Here is a 25062-nt window from a genome sequence, read left to right as displayed (position 1 = left end):
CATCAGTTTTTTTAAATTCAATTTTATCATTCCCCCCCTATAACGATAATTTTTTTATCATCTAGCTCTATGTGCATGGATAAATCATTTATAATACATACTGCAATATTCAATAAAAACAAGATCTGGCAATTTGCATTTCATGGTGACTTTAAGGAACTGTAATTTAGGACATGGTTTTCAGTCTCCAGTATTTAGGATACAGAATTACTGAACTTTTAAGAATGTTGTCTTGCTTCTCTCTAACTTATTTTTTTGTGTGTGTCTGAGACTGATTAAACACAATGTGTGTGGAAACACCCATGAAAACTAAAAACTTAGCAGCAATGAGGCTCTTCCGGACCAGGAATGAGGAAGCTGTTTTACAGACACGCCTGTTTTACACACGTCACTCAAACACAGAACCAGGAAACAGGAATCACCTGAGTTCAGTGTCCAGAGTTACCTGAGTGTAGTTGAGCTGTTGTGTGTTTGTGTCTCTGTGTTCATGCAGTAAAATGGCAGAAGCCAGATTCTCTCAGGATGAGTTCAGGTGTCCAGTGTGTCTGGATCTCCTGAAGGATCCAGTGGCCATTCCCTGTGGACACAGTTACTGTAAGATCTGTATTACAGACTGCTGGGATCAGGAGGATCAGATGAGAGTCTACAGCTGCCCTCAGTGCAGACAGACCTTCAGTCCAAGACCTGCTTTAGCTAAAAACACCATTCTGACTGAAATGGTGGAGAAACTGAAGAAGATTACACTTCCTGCTGACTCTTACGCTGGAGCTGGAGATGTGCAGTGTGACGTCTGTACTGGAAGAAAACACAAAGCCGTCAAGTCCTGTCTGGTGTGTCTGAACTCTTACTGTCAGAATCACCTTGAACAACATGAGACCTTCTTTAAAGGAAAGAGACACAATCTGACTGAAGCCACTGGACGACTGCAGGAGATGATCTGCCCGAAACATGACAAGATCCTTGAGGTTTTCTGCCGCACTGATCAGGAGTATATATGTGTGCTGTGTACGATGTATGAACATAAAAACCACGACACTGTATCAGCTGCAGCACAGAGGACAGAGAAACAGGTATGGACTTCCCATTATGCTCATTTACATAATTTTGTTTATGGGGTCTACTGGAATAGTGTTAAAAGTACATTTTAACCATCAAGTTAGTCTGCATTAGGAAGGCTGAAAAAAGGGTTTAGATTTAGGGGTAAAAACAGTGTCTCTTAGACATAATGACAACACACTATTAACACAACTCAATGTTATTTTGTGTATATCTTTGGCGGGAATTATTTAAATGAGGGATATATGTTCATTCCGAAAGAAAACTCAAGACTACAATGGAGGCATTTCAGGGAGCTCAGAAACAGTGACACTGATATAGAGAGAACTGCCTTTGAAGGGATTTTGTAACTTTGCAAACCTTTTTCAATGTCAAACAGCAAAGAAAGATTAACATGGAAAAATACCCCATAATACCCCTTTAAACCAGCTGTTCAGCCAAAAAAATGAATATTCATCATTTACTCATATTATTCCACACTATTATTATTGTCGCATACTATTTAGTATGGATATATGAAAACTGAGTCTTCTGAAGCGAATAGAAAAATCAAATATGGTGGCATGTTTAGTCAAGTGACATGCATGAGCCAGTGAGTTTTGATGTTATTCACGTGTCACCATATTTGATTTGGGCTCTAGAAACAGATATTATACAGAATATTATAGAGAAAGAGATAATTACTCAAGTTTGTAAAGACATGAGGATGAGTGAACAATGAAAGAATTTACATTTCTGGTGAACTATCCCTATAAAACTAGACATTGATGAAATAATGCTGATACTTATGAATGAACCTATAACCTTATCATGAAAGATCTTTAACCCCTCAATCTCAGCACTTCACTGATATTGGATTCATATCTGTTTACTTGATGATTTATGTGATGTTTCTCCTGTTATTGGTTTGTCCTTTAGCACCAGCTGAAGGAGACGCAGAGGTTGTTCCAGCAGAGGATCCAGCAGAGAGAGGAAGATCTTCAGCAGCTGAGAGAGGCTGTGGAGTCTCATAAGGTGAGTCTGGAGAAGAAGAGAAGTTTGACAAGTCTCAGTCAGGACTCACTGAAGCCACTGTGTGATTGTGATGTGTGTCCTAACAGCGCTCTGCACAGACAGCAGTGGAGGACAGTGAGAGGATCTTCACTGAGCTCATCCGCTCCATTGAGAGAAGCTGCTCTGAGGCCACACAGCGGATCAGAGATCAGGAAAAGACTGCAGTGAGTCTAGCTGAAGGACGACTGGAGCGACTGGAGCAGGAGATCAATGATCTGAGGAGGAGAGACGCTGAGCTGGAGCAGCTTTCACACACACAGGATCACATCCATTTCCTGCAGGTAACAGAGATCTAGAAGAACAGGATCATAGTGGACTTGAGCAAGAGACTCACAGAGAAACATTTCACGAGAGCAGAATGAGCCGTTGACTGAAGTGTTGATCTGTGTGTTCGGTTATTATATAATCATCAGTCAGACTCTCATCTGATCTTCTTCTTTTGAAGAGACGCTCTTACAAATGCAGTTCAGCTCTGGAAATCTCTTAAGAAACATTTTTCTGAAAAATATATTGAACTTCCAGACGACAACAGCTCAAAACCAATAATTTAAAAACTAATATTTATTTATTTTAATTTTTTTAGTTTTAGTTTCCTCCAGCTGGAATTCCCATCATCTCTTTACTTATCTTTTTATAATCTTTTGTTTAGCATCATATAATCTTCAAACCTGCTGAAACCTTTTATAATAATTTTCAGTAACACATTAATGAATTTGACAGTGAAGTCCTCTAACAGGAAGTGAGGCTGTATATTAGTGATGCTTCAGCGTATTTAAACCACAAAACCTGATCTTAGGATCGTGTCCTAAGAGTCCTTGTGAATTTCAAAGCCACTAACTCCTCAAAAGTTATAAATAATGGTCAATCTACTCATTGCCTTTGAACTGCTTTTCCTGATCAAATCTACTCAACCCTGTCATGTGACTCTATTGATGCTCTTGATCTGTTACATTTATGTTATTGCCAGATGTTTGATCATCAAGTGTTTTCCTAGAAAGTTCACATATAGTGTAAGTGTCAAACTCTAGATCTTACAGCTCTAACATGATATAATGAACATGAGAAGAATGAATCTGATGCTGTGAAAGTGCTGGATTGAGGAGAGTTACTAAAGATCAACAAGAGCTGCTCAAATCTGACAGTAGTGCAGGTTATTGGCTGAAGTGTGGAGGTGATGAGCTTTGATTTCTGTTTTCTGTAGAGTTTCCAGTCTCTCTCAGCTCCTCCTGAATCTACAGACGTAAATGACGATCCCTTCAGTTCTCTCTCTCTTTTGATGTTGTGAGAGAATCTGTCCTTCAGCTGAGAGACAAACTGGAGGATTTCTGCAAAGAGGAGCTGAAGAAGATCTCTGACAGAGGTAAAGTCCTGGAGATTAATCTGCTCTCAGAAATGAACCTCCATCATCTCATATCATGTAGAAGATCATATTAGAAATGTCTTAGGAACGGATGCAGGGATCATTTTCTCTTGACATGATAATCACACTCTTCATGTCTGTTGATTTCCACAGTCACTTTCACCAACATTGTTCCCAGAACCAGGAATGACTTCCTACAATGTAAGTCACTAAGAAAACAAGCAGAGAAACTAAGCGTGTTCATGTTCTTCCTGTAGAAGGAGAACGAAAGGTATTGTCACACATATCAGTATCAATTCAGCCTACTGTACATAAAGGGAAAAATATTTTGTTGAATGCCTTTTTACTACTATTTTAAACTTTTCTTGGGTTAAACTTTTGCTTGTGTGTGCTTATACGAGTATCAAAAAAACAAAAAAAACAAAAAAAAAACAAATTAGGATGCTAGTTATTACCTTTTTTTTTAAATTTCACATTTTAAAAATCTAGTGTTTGATGATGTCTAAATGTTTATTCACATGAAAAAAACTAAAAATAAGTAAGCAGATATGATCAGTAATTGTCTTTTGACCAACTAGATTAGTAGATGCATGTATATTTATTAAAGGGTTAATTCACCCAAAAATCTAAATTCCCTCATGTCATGTTGTCAGAAAAAAAAATAAGTCAAAATTAAGTGAGTTTTTCCTTAAAACAAACAAAATAATCTGCCAGTGGGGTAAACAAAATTTCGGTTTGAAATCAGTCATCAATTTTGTTTTGTTTTTGCGCACAAAACGTATTCTTGTTGATTCTTAACATTTGAGGTTGAACCACTGCAGTCACATTGACTATTTAAAGGATATCTTTACTACTTTTCTGGATATTGAATGTGGTAATTTCGTTGCTTTCTATGGAGGATAAAAAACCTCTAGGATTTCATCAAATATCTTAATTTGTGTTCCGAAGATGAACAAAGGTCTTTTTTGGGTCAGCTAACCCTTTAAAGAGTCATACAGGCAACTAGTGGTAAAACATGGCAAATGTAAATTATTATTTTTCCGGCCACAAAATTACTCTAATTTGCCTTTTTGAATCGGAAATTAAAACCCTTTTCTCTATTTTAACCTTTAATACTACACTAATTGCAAAATTTGGCTCTTCTTATTTTGAATTGGTAAGACTTATAAACGTGCAAATAATAAACTTTCACTATATAATGGCTAAATGCAGTTAATCCACGAATCACATGCACTTGGAACCGTGGGGCCTGGTTCATACGGATCATGGATCAACCGTTACACCCCTACTATAAATTCTTCTTGTTTGCTGATTGGCTGCAGTTTGTGATAATCTATGTAAATATGGTTTCAGCACCAAATTTTTAAAGTGTTTATTTAACACTCATAAATATAATTTCTATTCACGTGGCTTTTTTGATCCTTAGGAAACTAATGATAATATTTAAACTATCCAGTCAAGTCTGTTATGTGGCAATTAATGACAAGCTTTTAAATGATATATAGGTGAATAGTAATAATAATACTAGAATGTACATTTACTGAAGAAAATGTGAGTGGTTCTTGCAGTGGCAAAACTCGGCACTCGGTTGCTAGGGTGCCTCAGACCTCACCCTCACGGACCATAGGTTGAATGTCTGATGCATATGGCACACTTATCTGGAAACACTTCAGGAGTTTTGAAGTCTTCATCTGGTTGTTTGAATTATACAGGATGTCCAGGAGACGCGTGTGTCACATCCTTTTTTCAAAATGCTGTGGTGCTAAATCCCCTTGTGGAAGAAGAACGCTGTCGTGTTTACAAGCGCTTATCAGGATCAACTAAACGCTGGATTTTCAAAAGTATGTGAAGTTTGCGGCTCCATTATTGCAGTAAACTTACACAACATTCTTGAATTAATCATTTATTAGATGCATGCCAGTCTGTTTTTGCAGGGACATCAACATTTTTACTCCCCTAAACATGATGCGGAACAAAACGAACTGTGTTTGGTTGCGTTACATGTCAGTCAAACGTCCTCTTGGGTGGTCCTTGGCCAATGAAAGCTGTGACTTAGCTAATCACTATTAACATGTAGCTATTCTATGCTTGCATGCGTTGGAAGTCCAGTTTGCTAGCATGTGTCAAATGAGTCAACCCCCATGTCTCTACGATGTTCTGACGCAGATATAGGTCTTGGTGAATGGTTGCTAGGGTACTCTGTTTGGTTGCTAGGTAGTGGTTTTGCAGCTGCCAGTGATGATACTCCAAAGGCTGCTTGCCAGTATGAATGATATACACTGTGTGCAGAATTATTAGGCAAGCTGGTTTTTTGATCATATTTTTTTTCCAAGCACATTTTACCAATTCCAATCCACATCAATCTTAATAACTACTATTAATATTGTTTTTAATCATTTATAAGTGATATATAATTGTTCATGAAGGCTGGAAATGAAAAATGCCTTATATTCAGGTGTGCAGAATTATTAGGCAGGTTTGCTTTTACAGGCAAAATGAGCCAAAAAAAGAGATTTAACTCAGACTGAAGTGTCAAAAATTATTAAATACTCACGAGAAGGACGCAATACTAATGCAATACTAGAAATTGCAAAGTTAAAGCATGACCAAGGGAAAGCAAAATGCTCATGGGGTCAGCGGGGTCATACAAAATCAGGTGGAAAAGAAAAGACACATGTTAACTGCAAAAGATTGAATAATTAAGGTGAAGAATTAAGTGTGAAACCATCAGGAACCCTTTAGTCTCCAGCGCCACCATTTTCCAGAACTGCAGCCTACCTGGAGTCTCCAGAAGTGCAAGGTGTCAGGATCTCAGAGACTTAGGTTAGCTAAAGAATCCTAAAAAATGACCCGCTCTTAATAATAATCACAAGCTGAAATGTTGTGAAATACATGAAGACTGGGTTTTTATAGGCCTTATAGACAGACAGATTGAGAGTGACTCCTGAAGGACCAGCACCATTAAGAGCGGGTCATTTTTTAGGATTCTTTAGCTAACCTAACTAAGTCTCTGAGACACCTTGCACTTCTGGAGACTCCAGGTAGGTCGCAGTTCTGGAAAATGGTGGCGCTGGAGACTAAAAGGTTCCTGATGGTTTCACACTTAACTCTTCACCTTAATTCTTAACTCTTTTGCAGTTAACATGTGTCTTTTCTTTTCCACCTGTTTTTGTATGACCCCGCTGACCTAATGAGCATTTTGCTGTCCATTGGTCATGCTTTAACTTTGCAATTTCTAGTATTGCATTAGTATTGCGTCCTTCTCGTGAGTATTTAATAATTTTTGACTTTTCAGTCTAAGTTAAATCTCTTTTTTGGCTCATTTTGCCTGTAAAAGCAAACCTGCCTAATAATTCTGCACACCTGAATATAAGGCATTTTTCATTTCCAACCTTCATGAACAATTATATATCACTTATAAATGATTAAAAACATTATTAATAGTAGTTATTAAGATTGATGTGGATTGAAATTGGTAAAATGTGTTTGGAAAAAAAATATGATCAGAAAGTTAGCTTGCCTAATAATTCTGCACACAGTGTAAACCAACCCCCATGCCTCTGTGACATTCAGATTTGAAGATATACCTCTGGGTCTCGGTTGCTAGGGTATTTGACAGTGGTTGATAGGGTGTAGCTAGGAAGTGTTGAAGGTGATTCGTGATTGGCTGTTTTCTCCTCCAAGGGAAACAAGCTCACCCCCATGTTTCTATGACACTTCTATCCAAAGATATTCCTTTGATCTTTTTTCAATGGAAGTCCATGGAACCTGTTGCTAGGGTGCCCTAAATGGTTGCTAAGATGTGGCTTGATAGCTTCAGAATGATCCTGAGAGACTGATTGGTTGTCTGAGTGAAATGAGCCCCCTTGTCTCTATGACACTGTGATCCAGAGTTATGTTCAATACAAAATCCCTATGGAATTTACCATAGTAGGAAAAACAACATGCAGTCATTTCCTGTTTCATGGGCTGACCCTTCACCATAGTATGTCAGTGGGGCAAATTTGGGGAGCTTTTGCGCCCCAGTGGTACAACTTACACTCCATTTTGAGGTATTTTCTTACAGAGCCTGTCAACCTCTTCAAACGTGGTAACCTACATGTTTCTACGAAATCCTTGCTCTGAGCTATGACTCGTCAAAGTTTGTCACAATGCAAAGTCTATGGGATTTTTCAGCTACTTTTTTCACCCGCCGGAAGAACATCGTACACCCGATTGCTCATAAAAGTCACAGCACGCCATTCTTCAATAATCCACACAATTTGACGGCTCATTCATGGGTTGATGACAAAGGCTGCGGGACCGAAGTTTTGTCCAGAAGAAGAATAAGAAGAAGTATGCAAGAGAAACAAGCACCACTAATTAATAATAATAATAATAATAACATATACCAAAAAATATATATTAGAAAAAATATATAAATAATATACACCACTGATCTAAAGTTTGGGGTCAATAAGTCTCTTCTGCTATTTTATCCCAAAATACAGTAAAAACAGTAATATTGTGAAATATTTATCATTATAAAAAAAACAGTTTCTATTTTAACATATTTTAAAATGGAAAATAAAATTGTGGAATTTGTGGAGGTGTTTTTTTATCTAAAATTTTTGATAAACAGAAGGAGTGAAATAGAAATATGAAATAAAAAGAAATGGAATTAACTCGTGCCTTTACCAAAGATGTGAATCAGGACAGCACTAAACTGAGGATTCAATATATTCTTCAAAAACAGGAAATCTTCTGAAACTAATGAATAAATATGATTATTTTTCACTGAAAGCCAATTAAAAACATTCAATATTAGGTATTAAACAATATTGCAGGTAAAATCACAGTAGTAGTATTTTTAAGAGTTTAAGGAAAGTAAGAAACTGAAAACTCTTCTGGAAAAAAAATCACTATGATTTTATCCTAAACTGGATTTTGTAACAAGTCTCTTTGGGGAAACTGATTTTTTGAATTTAAAGAAAGTTCAAGATCACCAAAGTCTACAGCACTGAAAATCACCAACAATACAACAGACATACAATGCTTAAAAACTTGTAAATCAAATTATTACATTTATTGTTGAATTAATTTAATGGATCCTTGCTGAATTAAAGTATCAGTTTCTTTTAAAAGAAAATCATACTGACCTCAAACATTTGAATGGTGTAAATATAATAACAGGCCTTTAAATTATAATAAACACAGCATTAGACCAGCCCAAAAAACACTGATGTAAATGATGATTTTCACAGGATATCTGATAAACTGTACTGAGACACTGATGATATATTGAACATGAAGAGTTCAGATACATTAAAAGATCAGATTTATAATTCCTGATTCTGATGTGTTTTATCTCCATCAGATTCCCATCAGCTCAATCTGGATCTGAACACAGTGAATAAACGTCTCTGTCTGTCTGAGAGGAACAGAGTGATTACTTACACTAATACAGTCCAGCCGTATCCTGATCATCCAGACAGATTTGAGTATTTTCCTCAGGTGTTGTGTGTAGAGGGTGTGTGTGGACGCTGTTACTGGGAGATTGAGTGGAGTGGAGATGGTGTGGATATATCAGTGTCAAAGAGCATCAGCAGGAAGGGAGAGGTAGAGTGTTGGTTTGGAGCTAGTGATCAGTCTTGGAGTTTGACCTGCTTTTCCTCCAGTTACTCATTCTGTCACAAAAGCATAAATACTAAACTCCCAGTAAAGTCCATCAGCAGTAGAATAGGAGTGTATGTGGATCACAGTGCAGGAACTCTGTCCTTCTACAGCATCTCTGGAGACACAATGAGCCTCATCCACACAGTCCAGACCACATTCACTCAACCGCTCTATCCTGGGTTTAGGGTTTATACTAGATCATCAATGAAACTGTGTTAATGAATCAGAATAGACTGTAGAGAGATTCTACCCATAATGCTTTGAACTCATGATGAATCAGTAACAGTGAGATGTTATAGAGTCTCTTATTTCCTCTTCATTACATTAATACTACAGCTGAACTTCTGTCAGTGAAATAACTTGTCAGAATAAATGTGTGTAATGAATCCTCATATAGACAGTGAGATCAGTGTGTGTGTGTGTGTGTCATGATGAGTGACGGTGTGTATCTGTGCTTTTCTCAAGTTTCTCTGTTTGTGTTGATGAAAATCAGTCATTCAGTTCTTATTGTAATGTCACATAAATCATTTTTATTATTACTATCAAAACTACTTTTCAACTGAAACGATCACACACAGGATTCATTAAAATATTAAAATTTAAAAATATGCAATTTGCTGTAAAATTGATAAATGTCAATGTATTAATAAATGTAAAATATATTGAAAGGAATTTATTTATAATCCCTCTTGTATTCTAGGATAAATTGAAAATCATATTTTTTTCTATTTATGTTACTGGCAGTGTTTGTATTAGGTATCTGAGAAGGGACTGAGGGTCTGACTCATATCAGGAATACAGTACTGGTGTTTCTTCCGGGAATATGTATTTGTTTTTTACTTAATTAATTTGCTCAAACAACCAAATTAGCCAAGATTCATCATAACTGTGTAAGATATGTAAAGAAAACTGTCTAAGTAGGATATTCTGCTATGTTAAAACATTTATTTACTCTTCTAGCTGACCATGACAGCCGAGGTCACTGGGGTCACTCAGGCCTGAATCCTACTTGACCAATTCACACTTAAAGCATTTACTTTACACTTCATCTTCAAAAACTAGAGAATGATGACAAATATTGTCTGAACCTCTTACTGAGAGAGACTACATCATATCAGTATCAAGTTTTGGGAAAGTTTCCTGGTCAGAGCTAGAGCTAGTAATGCGGTAGTTACGGAGCAAACAGGGATAGCTCACTTGAATTTAGACAGACTTCACAGAGGCGAGTGGCAATCACACAAACAACGCTTTATTCCCCATGGAACTTGTATGACTGTCTGTCACAAATGTTGTGCCATCCACAGCATTACTTGATAAATAATAAATAAAGAATAAATAAATAAAAAATAAATAAAGGAGCAACAGAAAAAAGACTGAAAATAACCTGCATACATGTGGTGCTCGGATCACACATACAATGCAGATCAACAACAGTTTAATGGGAGCGTGAATATGAATATGCATGAACATTAACAATTAACACATTTAAGTAACACTGAACCTTGGTCTGTTGTCACTACAAGTCAAACCTTTGTGTATGGTAGGGGTTGGTCCACTTATTCACCGTCCAGTCAGAAGTAATTCTAGGGGCTTTTCTTTGTCTCAGTCCATAACGTCCCTGACCCCGATTTGTGGGTTCATCAGTAACAACGTCACGTGCCAAGTCATGAGAGCCAGAGACAGCTTCAACATCAATACTGTCAGGAACAAGGTCAAGTGATTCTTCAGTGCAATGTTCTGGAGAACTTTCATCTGAGTGTTGATTCAAAGGTTCATTTGAATAGTCTGTATAAACCCTTTGGTCAGCATTAACAGATTCCTCTCTGTCTGTTTGGGAATCAAAGTCCACATCCAAAGGTAGAGACATCTCAACATCACCATAGGAACTTGCTGTAGGCATGGCTGTATCCCATAAATGAAACGGCTGCAGATTTACAACATGATACACGCCAGCATCCTCTACAGTGTCAACATTTGAAAGTTTATAGTTAACACTAGACAGTTTCTTAGAGATGCGAAATGGTCCAGCATACACTGGGGCCAGTTTAACAGTAAAGTTTGCATCAGCATCAGATCTTGGATGAGTCTTAACCCTGACTAAGTCCCCCACAGCATATGAAACCGTGCATCGCTTCTTGTCATAATAACGTTTCTTTTTTGCATGGCTCACACTTAAAGCAGACCTGGCATGATCGTGAGCATCTTGCAGGGAAACTCTCAAACTCTCGGGAAAAGGCACATTAGGATCATCCACTCCCTCAGTTCTTGGCTGTGTTATCAAATCATGTGGCGTCTCCAACTCATGACATTGCTGGAGAGTGACCCGTACTTTCATGGCAAGCCATTCGAAGAGCAAAACAGATGCTTGTCCTCCAAGTAAGCACGTATGGCAGTTTTAAGAGTGCGGTTTACCCTTTCAGTGGCGTTTGTTTGCGGGTGGTATGCCGTTGTCAGCCAGTGTTCAGTACCAAGGGCAGCAACCATGTGCTCAAAAAGATTGCTCACAAATGGGGTCCCACAATCTGATATGAGATAGGTTGGCGCACCATGTCGGGCAAATATTTCACTTAGAAACTTACTCGCTGCCACTTGAGCTGTCGCTGGCCGCACTGCACACACTTCCACCCATTTTGAAAAGTAGTCAGCGAAGACGATTAGATATTCATTTCCACTCCGTGTACGGGGAAGCGGACCTACAAAATCCACTCCTGTGAATTCCCAGGGTTTCGTTGGTTTTATCGGAACCATCAGGCCTGCTGGTTTTCTGTGGCTCGGCTTCATCAACTGGCACACTGAACACGAAATAACATATCTTTTCGCATCTGTCGCCATTTTGGGCTAAAAGAACCTTTGCCTTTTCCTGGCCAGCGTTTTTGTCACACCCAGGTGGTCAGCTGTAGGATGGTCATGATAGTATTTGAATACAGTGGGTCGAATTACTGTTTGGACATATAACTTAAGCTGCTTCATTGGGTGGAGACCGCAGATTACCTTAGGGTCCCTAAAATAAAGCAGACCATCATGAATGACATGTTCTTCATCTATACCGCCCCCTTCAAGGTTTCGAAGAAGACTGCCAACCAGTGGGTCACCAACTTGCAACTGTCTCAACTGCGCTTTGTCTGTGATTGTGACCGAGGAAAGACTGTGCAGATCCAACCCAGCTATGACAGCATGCGGTGGAAGGATGTCAATAGGGCCCTCACAATTCTGCAGTAGGCTGCGTGATAGAGCATCTGAAACTTTATTCTGAACACCCGGCCTGTGGACGATATTAAAGTCAAAATCCTGTAGGCGCAAGGACCATCTCGCCAGTCATCCAGAGGGGTTGGGACGGTTCATTAGCCACCTCAGGCTGTTGTGGTCAGTATAAACGGTTACATGAAGGCCCGCAATGTAAGGTCTGAAATGTTCCAGAGCCCAAATCACTCCCAAACACTCTTTCTCAGGTATTGAGTATGGTCTTTCGGGTTTGTGCAAAGTCCTGCTTGCAAAAGCAATGACAACATCTCGCCCCATGTCATCCTTCTGCATCAAGGCCGCACCAAGGCCCAAGTTACAAGCGTCAGTGTGGATGGAAAATGGGCGTGTAAAATCTGGGAGGCAAAGAATTGGTTCAGAAGTAAGGCAGTTTTTCAAGTAATCCATCGAAGCCTGACAACCGCCATCCCAGTTGAACGGCGTTTTCTTTCTGGTAAGTTTAAAAAGTGGCGCAGCTTTCTCTGCATATTTCGGAATGAACCTTCTGTAATGGCTTGTGAGGCCGAGAAATCCTCTCACTTGTTTCACATCTGTTGCCGTTCTGAAATCTGTGTCTGCTTCAAGCTTTTTCGGTTCAGGAGAAATACCTGGAGTGGAGTAGAGTGACCCTGTATCCTAGAAAGACAAGCTCACTCAAACAGAACTGACACTTATTCAGCTTGAGAGTAAGACCAGCTGACATTAGTCTTGACAGGACTTCTCAGAGGTCTTCCAAGTGCTGCTCAAAGGTCGGAGATGCGATGATGATGTCGTCAAGATACACTGCACCGCACTTATAGACCAAGCCAGCAAGGACATTGTTCATCACCCTCTGAAACGTAGCTGGGGCGTTACAGATTCCAAAAGGGAGAACCTTGAATTGAAATAGGCCACAGTTTGATGCGAAAGCTGTCTTTGGTCTTGACTGCTTCTCCACTGACACCTGCCAGTAGGCTACCCCCGAGCCAAATCAAAAGTCAAAAGAAATTTTCCACGAGCCAGGAAGTCCAATGATTCGTTGACTCTGGGCAGTGGGTACGAATCCTTGTGTGTCAGATGATTAAGGCCTCTGTAGTCTACGCAAAACCTGTGGTCACCACATGGCTTTTTGACAGTTGGAGTGCAAACAGCACTGTTGGCAAGCTGAATTGGGGGAAAATCCAAGGTTGAACCTTCTGAGAATGTTGCAAGACATCAGAAATCATGTTTGTATGAACTGCCGAAAGTGAGGCACCTGTGTCCAGTGCTGCATCAATGGCCTTGTGACAGAAATTAACTTTAACAATAAAAGGTGTGTTCCAAAATGAAGGAGAAGAATGGTCCTCCACATGTCCAAGAACAAGTGACTCTGGCAGGGACACAAGATAAAGGTGAGGCGCATTTATCTTTTGGAGGGGGGATTGCCTCGTTGAAACATCATCCCTCCCCTGAAGTTTACCTTCTGCTGAACAGAATTTAGTTTTTCCTCCTCCATTTCTGCATATGTCTTGGCTTTAGCCTCCTCCCTAGGGTTCTGTGGCTCATTTGAAACTGGACTTGTCTGTTTGTCAGTGGCTGGAAAAGACACAGTCTGTTGCACAAAGTTGCAGTTGGGACAGTTTCTAGCTGTGAAACCAGGAGCAGAACATTTGAAACAAAAAGTATCTCGCATGTTTTTGCATTTCTGCACCACTGGTTCATTATGGCTGTCAGGGCCAAGAGTGGAGTGCAACTCATGGGCACACATCAAGAGGTCTATGACTGAAGTAATTTGTGTGCCATAAAAAACAACTCTGTAGCGCTCAAGTGCATGCTTGCAGATAAGATCAATCTGTTCCTGTTCTGGAGGTGGTGACTTAAGTTTCTTAAATTCAGATAACAAGTGTGCAACAAACATTGGAAATGATTCTCCTTGAGACGTTCTCCTTGCTTGAACGTGGTCAAGAATACCTCTCCAGACACACTCTTGGTTATCTGAAGGAAGAAATACAGTCTTGAACAGGGTGCAGAACTGTGTCCAAGATATAACGTGTGAAGTCAGTACTATAAACCACTTCCTGGGCTCTTTAGCTAAGAAACGTGGCAATTCAAGCAAAATTTGAGCATCACTGAGACCCAAAGAAGTTCTGTAGCCATCCATGAGAAGAAGCCAGTCATCAGGTTGAACCTTGTTCACAAACACTGGGGGTTCCAATCTCAATTGATGCAAGACTGAAGCCAAAGTTCTGGTTGCATTGTTCAATTCAAGAGAACTTTGAGTTCTGGCATTCATTTCCAGTTCAAAGGACTGAAGTCTGTGTTTTTGATCAGTTTGTGCTTGAGCATATGGGGTTGACGAAGCAACAGGCCTGACTTGTAAAGGCAATTGGTATGAAGGAGGTATGTGCAAGTTTTGTGTGCAACGGTCAATAATACCTCTCTGTAGATCAAGAGACTCACTCAGGCATTTTCTCAGCATTGCCACTTCCTCCTTCAAAGGCTCAACCTGTGTCTCCAGGCAATCCGCTGATGCTGTCACTCTCCGCCTGGGTGGATACTCAAAGCATGCAGATTGGTCAGTTAACTCAGTGTTGTCATCAACAAGTCTGTTCATTGCAACAAAATCAGTTTGTTTCAGCCAACAAAAATCCAGGTCAAAAAAACAGTTCAGGAAAAATAATCCAGTGCAAAATCAAAAAAAGTTCTCAAGTTCAATTCAACCAATTCAACAGTTTCAGCGAATGAACACAAATGGACGAGGAAACCAGGTCTGAAACAGTAAAAGTTCACAAATAGTCAAATTCCCGATTACCTCAACGAACCACAATCCTACGTGCAAATTAAATCCACGGAAATTGTCTCCATAGCGACATAAATCCACTGGAATGTGAAGAAATATCAGCTGCATCACATACACAAAATGTCTGCTACAGGTCAGGCAGTTCAGTCTGTATGCACTGGAATAGGCCTCATGCAGACTCACGCATGTCGGCGAGGAAGATTGCAGTATTTTCGGTGTCACTTGTCACAAACCAGTTCTGCATCCGTGCAAACCTCTCCATAAATCCAAAGCCAGAGATAAAACGTTGGGGCGCCACTTGTAACGCAGTGATTACGGAACAAACAGGGATAGCTCACTTGAATTTAGACAGACTTCACAGAGGCGATTGGGTCATTCCTGTTATGCAGTGACTTTTACTGTCTCAATGATTTATTTATATATATATAGGTCTTCTTTATCACTTAAACAGAGATAATAGATTTTTGTTAAACTATTTTGTTTTACACACCTTTTTATTGATGTATGCGTTCAATTTTATTATGTCCTCAGTGCAAAGTAATCAACTTTCAGAAAAAATATAAACCATGAAATGATAAAAACCTCAAAATATTTTTAAATTACGTTATAGACTAGGCTAAACTTCCTCTAATCATACATATAAATTATGTGAAAATATAATTATAATTTCTTTTTTAGAATTTTCCTCAATTTTTTAGAATTTTCCTCAATTGTCCCTGAAGTCATCTTCCACCCTATTAGTATGTATATTCTCGCCTTCCAAAACCGACTGCAATTTCATTGAGACTATTTTCAAGAAGTGACATCATTTCTTTTTCTTGCTGGAATTCAACTGTACAAGCTGAGGTTAGCTTCAACTCTCACTCCTAACTTTTTTTTTAGTTTTTGAAATTTTATCCTGCTTGTCCCACCCTTAAAGTTCCACCCTGTTAGGCTATATTATGGAGAAAGTTTGTCCTATCAAAAAAATGTAAAAACAAATCTGACATAGTTATAAAAGTTATGTTTATCTGTAGAAGGTTACCTAGCTTAATGTTAATCACTCAAAGAGCTATGGCTAACTTAGCTCAAAATTTTCCACCCTGTTAGGTTTATAGACCTAACAGGGTGGAAATTCTAAAAGAATAAATAGTATTTAATGTATATAGCAAATTCTATACATATGTAAATATTATATTATATAAATGATTTATTTCTTAAAATTTCTTAAAATTTTAATATTCAAATTGTAATAATAATATAAAGATACTGAATAATGAAAATAAACTGCACAGTTCTTTATGGAACCTTATAAAAAGGGGCTCTATTCAGCAGGGGCGTAGCACTAAATTTTGGGCCCTGGGTACAAACCATCTTGCTGGGCCCCCGTACCAAATACCATAGTGATACCAATGGGTGGGGTATTGCATTTTTATCATAAAAACACTTAAAATGTAAACAAAATAAGCCACACTCTGATTAATATATTTTTGTTTTATTACTTCTTTAAAATATCTTCTTTTGTGTTCAGCAGAAGAAAGAAAGTCATACAGGTTTGGAACAACTTGAGGGAGAGTAAATGATGACAGAATTTTCATTTTTGGGTGAACTATCCCTTTAAAGTTTAAATGTGTACAATAATGTACCCATTTTGCTTATTTCCTCTTGACACTTTATTACTAATTACTAAGTGTTAAAACAGGCAATTCCGCTAAAAGCTCACCTTGTCTCACTGTCACATCCACCTCACTGTCACTGCTTTCACCTGGCCATGATGAGGGGCCTGCTGCTGCAGGGTCTGAAACTGAAATATATGGCTTCAAATGGTTGCTAAAATATCCTTTATTGTCACAATACCTTTTTTAAAGTGTAGGCTAAGTACAAGTTAATTGCTGATTATTTGTCTGTTTAAAATAAATGCAGACTATAGAATCACAGGGTACACTAACCGCCAAACTAGACATTCAGTCTTTGAATTACATTTTAAAATAAGTCATTTTCAATCATTAAGATGTGCATTAAACTGAGAACAATCCTGTACTTAATGTAAGAGCGTGCGCGAGCTAATTTGCATAACAATGTGGTAAAATAGGCGCTAACGATCTGTGTTTTCGCGGGTGTTAGATTTTGACAATGGAGGGAAATATACAGTGTTTTCATGTAAACGTCTGACTCTGGGGAGAACTGCAGCAGAAGAGGAGACAAGCTGCGCAGCTGCCTGGAGTGGCAGTGTGTTGAGCTCCCAGCTCCGCCTACGTCTGCTTCTCACTCCCTGTTATTTACCCAGAAATATTGTTTGCTCGCTATGTAGGGTGTGATACTATAAAGTATTGGTATATTATTCAAATAGAGTACGAACATAAATGTATGCTATTCTACCTGGAGTAGATATTTATGTTAAAACAATGTCAATGCTCGATTATGCATTTGGAGCTCACCTTTCTTTTCAAAAAACTGAGTGAGCAACTGCTTGCCCTCATTTGCCTTTCTCTCTTTAATCTTCGTTTCTTTTCGTTTTCTGATTTTCCTTTCTTAAGGAAAGACATGACTCTTCCCCTGTCTTCCTAGTTCATATCTCGGCTAACTCCAGCTCCTGTCTCATTAACCGATTCACCGCAGGTCGGCAGCAGAAGCACCTGACCTGCGGGTCGTACCATTTACATTGATTCGAGAGGGGTGGTGGGGCCCTGCACAGCATGAAAATGACTTTTTTTTATACCAAACCAGTGCCTAACTACAAGTTTAGTTTTGCACAGGAACTTTTTTATTTGTACATAAATGCTATACAAATGTTAGTGCATGTATATGTATGTATAGAAAACTGACCTCTAAGGGGCCCCCCCTGCCTCGGGCCCTGGGTACTCGGTACCCTTTACCCCCCCAGTCCGACGCCCCTGAGGACACATACCGTTTTGACGGCAAACGAGAGCAAGCTTCAAGCAAGAAGCCACAAATCAAATTCCTCTCACCTCATCTCTCATCCAGAACCTCTGAGTTTGTCGTGGTGGCATGAATGAAAGTTGCCGAATTAAAGTACAGGAGGCCTGTTGCTGGAGAATTTGTATCCACCGTTGTATTTACAGAGCCCCTCACATGAGAGGGAAAATAAATAGTAGCCTAGGCTAAATCGTGCGAACGGTTTACTAATTTGTTCCCTCAATTTCTAAATCATGCGCATATCATTTATAAATCGAGGGAATTTAATTAGTAAATCGTGCGCACAATTTATTTATTTTTTCTTGCATGTCATGTGCAGGGCTCCGTATCTATTTGCATGTATATTGCATGTCAAATAATTAACTGCACTTGAAGCTTTTGTAAGATTCAAAATGAAACACCCAAAACTGTATATAGCACAAACTGTGTGGTGATACGTGAAATTCTGTAGAGAACGTCGGACGGCGTGCCGTGGGGACGTAATGACGTTTGCCCTTAATCGATCTATGTTATATAACATGTTGTAGCGTATGCACACGTATCAGGATAATCAATAAACTTTGGAATGTTCAGAACGCTTTTAGCATGCTGGACTGGGTTGTAAAACCATCCCGGCTCTGAACAGATCTGCCAAAGATGAGCCCACTTGACACTTTTGTGGACCTGCGAGGGTAAACAGAAAGTGCAACTTCCTCACTTTGGTGACTTCAAAAGGAGCACCCCCCCAGAGACTGACCAGATCCACATTCCAACACCCCACACACACAGGGACACACAAAAACACACACACAGACACATACAGAAACACACAATCATACATTTTTAACTGTATATGTGAACTACCACTATGCTGGAATATATACATGATATATTTTAGAGCCTATGCATGTTTCCTAGTGTTTAAATGAGTGTATTTGTGCTAGTGTGCATTTTAATAGGGGAATCCTGTCTGTAAACCATAACTTCTTGTCTATGCCTTTCTGATCTGTTCGAGTTTGATCTCTCTGTAAAGCTCCGGACTCGAGCTATTCACTGAGGTGGGTCACATGGCTGACATATGCATTTTTCTATGTGTTTAATGATACTGTGAAGAAAGCACTCGATCTCGAAATCCGGGCTGATAGCCATTAAGTATGCAAATTCAGCTAGGAGACCAAACAAAGGAACTTTGCCCGCCAAATAGTGCTGCGCATCTATTGGTCGCTACAATTCAGGAGGTGTGTTAGCTTGGGTTTCCTTAAAAACAATGACACACACCTTCTCCTGGCTCCTCTTCTTCTAAACCTTTGTCTCCCGACTGACTCACATGAGCATGCCTCGTGCACGGACGCCTCAGGTGACCACCTGTCGCATTTCCCAACCACGCGCGCAGCTCGGGAGGACTCACTTCCTTAGACTCTCTCTCTCTCTTCTCTCTCTTGTTCGGCTAAGTTACTCTTCAGTTTAAACCTCTTTTGCCAAAAACCCCGCCGGAGAAACCCTCTCGGAAAGTGACCAACCCAGCCAGGCGCATTGAAACTGCATACACACGGACTTGAACCAATAAGCAAGTATTATAATTTACCTGAAATTTGTCTAAACTGATTTCTGTGCTGGCTCTCTCAAAACAGGTGGAATTGACTGTGTAATTTGCCATTCTTTGATCATCTTTCTTTTCCATGTCTTTTCTTCATTTTCACTCTTGACTGTATATATATGTGTATACCTTCTGTATATATTTTAGACGTATAATCTCAGTCATAGCTGCATATATTAAACACTTGTTTAATTCATGCTCGATTGTTCTGTTCTAGTTCTTTCAACTCTGAAGACCAAGTCACTTTAACGTTTTTCGATCGCTTTATGCTAATAGCAAGTTATTTTCATGGCCAGAGAATAACTCCGTTTATAATATTCTGTGAGGGACTTAGTTTGCTGGACAAACGAACAGTTTCTCTAAATAATTATTAAACCAGAAGTAAACATATATGTAATTGATTATAATTCGTTGTAATTGATTCACAATATACGTTTAATTCCCCGTTGGGTCGATATATGAATCATAATTTATTCATAACCTTATGAATTATTATATTCATATTTCATCCATAAATTGATTAATAACTGTACGAACCGCTACATCGTTACAATGTAAAACGGGAACATGAAAGGAATATTTTAAAGGCAACTCATGTAAACACCTTAATCATAATATTGTCTTAATCAGAATAAGGTCAGTAATTAGATTACTGCTGTCCATGTAAACGTAGTCACTGAATCAATTTAATGGATTCTTGCTGAATTAAAGTATCAGTTTCTTTTAAAAAGAATCACACTCACTACGTTTACATGGACAGCAGTAATCCGATATTAATACGATTAAGACAATACTCTGATTAAGAAAGGACCATGTAAACAGCGATGTTTTATTACCTTAATCCAACTAAAGTCATACTCGAAGTAAACACAAATCGAATTAAGACAGGTGCAGTATTCCTATTTTAGTCGCATTATTGGAGTGCATTGTAGACATGTACACACCTTAATCACACTATTAACGTCATGTGGGAGTTTTCGCCACATTTTGCCACAGGACACATAATACACACACGGCAGTGGTCAACCGTTTTGACGGCAAACAAGAGAGCAAGCGTCAAGCAAGAAGCCACAAATCAAATTCCTCTCACCTCATCTCTCATCCAGTACCTCTGAATTTGTCGCAGTGGCATGAATAAAAGTTGCCGAATTAAAGTAGGCCTACAGGAGGCCTGTTGCTGGAGAATTTGTATCCACCGTTGTCTATTTACAGAGCCCCACACATGAGAGAGATAATAGTAGTAGCCTGGGCTAAATCGTGCCAACGATTTACTAATGTGTTCCCTCTATGTATAAATCGAGGGAACGAATTAGTAAATCATGCACACAATTTATTTATTCTTGCATGTCACGTGCGGGCTCCGTATATATATTTGCACGTATTGCATGTCAAATAATTAACTGCACTTGAAGCTTTCGTAAGATTAAAAATGAAAACACACAAAACTGTATATGGCACGAACTGTGTGGTTATAATACGTGAAATTCTGTAGAGAACGTCGGACAGCGTGCTGTGGGGACGTAATGACGTTTGCCATTAATCGATCTAAGTTCTATAACATGTAAAATGGGAACATGAATGGAATATTCTAAAAGCAACTCATGTAAACACCTTAATCATAATATTGTCTTATTCAGAATAAGGTCAGTAATTAGATTACTGCTGTCCATGTAAACGTAGTCACTGACCTCAAACATTTGAATGGTGTAAATATAATAACAAGCCTTTAAATTATAATAAACACAGAATAATAACCAACATTAATATTCAGGAAAGACTGATTAGACAAACCCAAAAAACACTGATGTAAATGATGATTTTCACAGGATATCTGGTAAACTGTACTGAGACACTGATGATATATTGAACATGAAGAGTTCAGAAACATTAAAAGATCAGATTCATAATTCCTGATTCAGATGTGTTTTATCTCCATCAGATTCCCATCAGCTCAAACTGGATCTGAACACTGTGAATAAACACCTCCATCTGTCTGAGAGGAACAGAGTGATTACTGGCACATACATTTTCACAGTCCAGACCCATCTTGATCATCCTGAAAGATTTGATGGATGTATTCTTCAGGTGTTGTGTAGAGAGAGTGTGTGTGGACGCTGTTACTGGGAGATTGAGTGGAGTGGGTGTGTATTTATATCAGTGTCATATAAGAGCATCAGCAGGAAGGGACGGGGTAATGAGTGTGGGTTTGGAAATAATGATCAGTCCTGGAGTTTGATCTGCTCTTCCTCCAATTACTCATTCAGTCACAATAACATGAAGATCCGTCTCCCTGTAGAGTCCACCAGTCGTAGAATAGGAGTGTATGTGGATCACAGTGCAGGAACTCTGTCCTTCTACAGCGTCTCTGGAGACACAATGAGCCTCATCCACACAGTCCAGACCACATTCACTCAACCGCTCTATCCTGGGTTTACTTTTGGTTTTGGATCATCAATGAAACTGTGTTGATGAATCAGAATATACTGTAGAGAGATTCTACCCATAATGCTTTGAGCTCATGATGAATCAGTAACAGTGAGATGTTATAGACAAATCCGGCGAAACACGGAAGTAAAGCAGCGCCGCCATTACTGCGTGCCTTGCTGCTAAGGAAGTAGCAGAAGTAGCGTGTTGGTCCCGTAGGCGGCTGTAGCAGATGTTAGCTATATAGTTTTTTTAGTACGTATGCTGTCCAGTGATGCCGGGCAGAGCGTGTTGTGTGGTTGGTTGTTTTAACAACAGCACAAAACTACAGGCCTGGAATAAAACCATTTGTGTAATCCACGGCCATATGGATTGCACAGAGTTCCTGGTCGAGCGGAGGACCAAGATGTGCGTCAAAAGAGAATGAAACACATAACCGAGATGGCTCATCGCATGCCAGATGATTAATAAAATAATCTTGAATACCTGTAAGAACATGTATTTTATTGCTACAACTGGTCGTGGCTAAGGCCATCCTTAAAAATATTTTGGTTTGCCGTAACAGCCAAAAAAAATAAAAAATGGTCGGTAGGTCGTAAAAAATGTAAAAAAAAAATGTTTTTATTGCATCACATTAAGTGTATTGTGATTGTCAAAACATTTTAGTAACTAAGCTGAATTTTATTAGGTTTAGTGACATGTTACAATGTTTACATGATAGGCTACAATTTCTGGTAAGCTACACTTTTTTTATTATTTTTATTCAATTATTATTATTTAATTATTATTGTGATTTGATTTAATATTGACTCATTTGGATAAATATTAGCTAGGCTACACAAGGTAGGCATTAACTCCTCTAACTTAATGCTGTAAACATACAGAGAGCCCTATCAGCTGGCAGTATTATTTAAAAATAACAATTTAAATATAATGCATTTTTTATTATAATAACAACTTTATTTAATGATATAAGTAAAAATATAATAAAGATGTAATACAGTACACATATCAGCCAAAACAGGTTCTGTGTGAGGGGCTGCTAGCTGACAGCGTTAGGTCATTTCTGAGAGATTTACCTCAGACAAAGGTAAGTGTGAATACATAAATCCATTTTGAAAAACATGTTTACAAGAACATAACATTATACGTCGTTTGATGTTGTAATATTTTGTAATCTGTATTTCTAGCATGTCACATTTACAAGCACCAAAACGGTATTTATTGTTTGAATTTCGTAATAAAATTGACAGAATCTGAGAGCTGAGATTTTTTTCTATCATAAGTAACCTGCTCTGTCTAGTCTGTCGGTCTCTGTGTTCTCTTTACTTCGCGATTTTTATGTGCGTGAGAAAATGGATGCGTGGCGTGAGAGCGTGTGAAAAGCGTCAATTGCGTGTCTCACATTTTATTGCATTTGTATTAGCTGTTTGAAGAGTAAAAAAAATCCGTGGGTCTTAACGCAATTACAATCGGCAAGTCGGTCGGACTAAAAGGGGAAAAAATAATTAATTGGGTCGGTCCTAAATTGACAGGGTTGGTCGGGTTATGGCAAACAAGAATATTTTTAAGGATAGCCTAATAATTATTTGAAACTGTGAAGCTTGTGAACATATTAGCAACACAGCTAGTAATGACAGCGTTCGGTTTTATTGTTGTCATCAATTAATACACTTCTTAATTACATTACATTACATTTTTACATTATTACATTATGTTGTCAATATTAAATTACCTTAAGTTTTGGCCACTGCCTGACATCATCTACCCATGTTCCCTTTCACCAGACATTTTCTTTAATGAGCAGGATGCGCTTTAATTGAAATGTCATCAGAGGGCACCGGCAAGTGTCACACCGTCACACTTCGCAGGCACGCAGTAATGGCGGCAGGCAAGATGGCGGCGCCCATAGAGTTCGCGGCGGATTTGTGTATAGAGTCTCTTATTTTCTCTTCATTACATTAATACTACAGCTGAACTTCTGACAGTGAAATAACATGAAGAATAAATGTGTGTAATGAATCCTCATATAGACAGTGAGATCAGTGTGAGAGAGAGAGAGTGAGAGAGTGAGAGAGTGTTCCGGTGAGCAGCTGAGCAGCAGCAAGAAAATGAGCTCCTGATTTTTTTAGTTTTAATGTTGTTTTAAGATAAGACAAACATTCAGTTTTGATACATTTCAAGAATACAAGACTTTTACAACTTATTAACTACAAAAAAAAGTTCAAATTTATCAAGAAAAATCAGCAGAAGACAACTAGCTGACAACTAGCTGACAACTAGCTGACAGCAGGCCAAAAGGTCTTACTCTAAGAGCTCTTCTTTTCTCTCCGTGGCAGTTGTAAGTATATATATATATATATATATATATATATATATATATATATATATATATATATATATATATATATCAATCCCCATATCATACCCATCTAAAGCTACCAATGAGATCTTAAAGAAAAGACATAAAGAAAAGCTCCTCAAGGACAAACCAGAAACACTATACTCAGACTTATACAAGAACGGAGGGGTCAGTAACATCATATTTTATACAGAAGACCCAGAAGCCTGGCACTCAGCGATCAGACATCATTACGCCACAGTAATCAGAAAGGGCATCAGTAATGGATGGAAACTGCAGATCAAGGAGGAGGATTCAGATTCAGATGTCATGATAACAGTTAATTTATACAAAAATGGGACTGTAATGATTCAGGGCAATCTGAAACTATTTGAAAAGGACTTCCTCCAAATTAAAGAAAAAGCTCAGCTGAACAAGATCAGCCCTAATACACTGAAACAGGCAGAAGACACCTCCACCTCCATGCATCAATCCACAAATAAGCAGTCCAGGGATGACAGTGAGGAGATCTCCCTTCTACACAGCATCATCAACGACATGAAAGAGAAGTTCAGAGAGATGGAACTGGAACTGGTACAGCTAAGAGAGGAGATGCATGGAGTAGGGCAGGAGACTGATCGAACAGAGAGAAAAGAGGATTACAGGAAAGAAATATCAATGCT

General features: G+C 38.7%; 1 protein-coding gene across 1 annotated transcript; it reads left to right on the top strand.

The window, feature by feature from the left end:
- Positions 1–692: 692 nt before the first annotated feature.
- LOC125244517 (tripartite motif-containing protein 16-like) lies at positions 693–22620 on the top strand (the record flags this gene model as incomplete). The annotated part of the gene is made up of 6 exons (XM_048154588.1): positions 693–1070; positions 1975–2070; positions 2157–2384; positions 2759–2805; positions 3648–3670; positions 21554–22620. Coding segments are annotated over 6 exons (1302 nt in total), but the record flags the coding sequence as incomplete, so codon positions are not given.
- Between the last annotated feature and the right edge of the window lie 2442 nt (positions 22621–25062).

The sequence above is a fragment of the Megalobrama amblycephala genome, linkage group LG14, assembly GCF_018812025.1.
Source record: "Megalobrama amblycephala isolate DHTTF-2021 linkage group LG14, ASM1881202v1, whole genome shotgun sequence".
Classification (NCBI taxonomy): domain Eukaryota; kingdom Metazoa; phylum Chordata; class Actinopteri; order Cypriniformes; family Xenocyprididae; genus Megalobrama; species Megalobrama amblycephala.
This window is presented reverse-complemented; position numbering and strand designations above follow the sequence as displayed.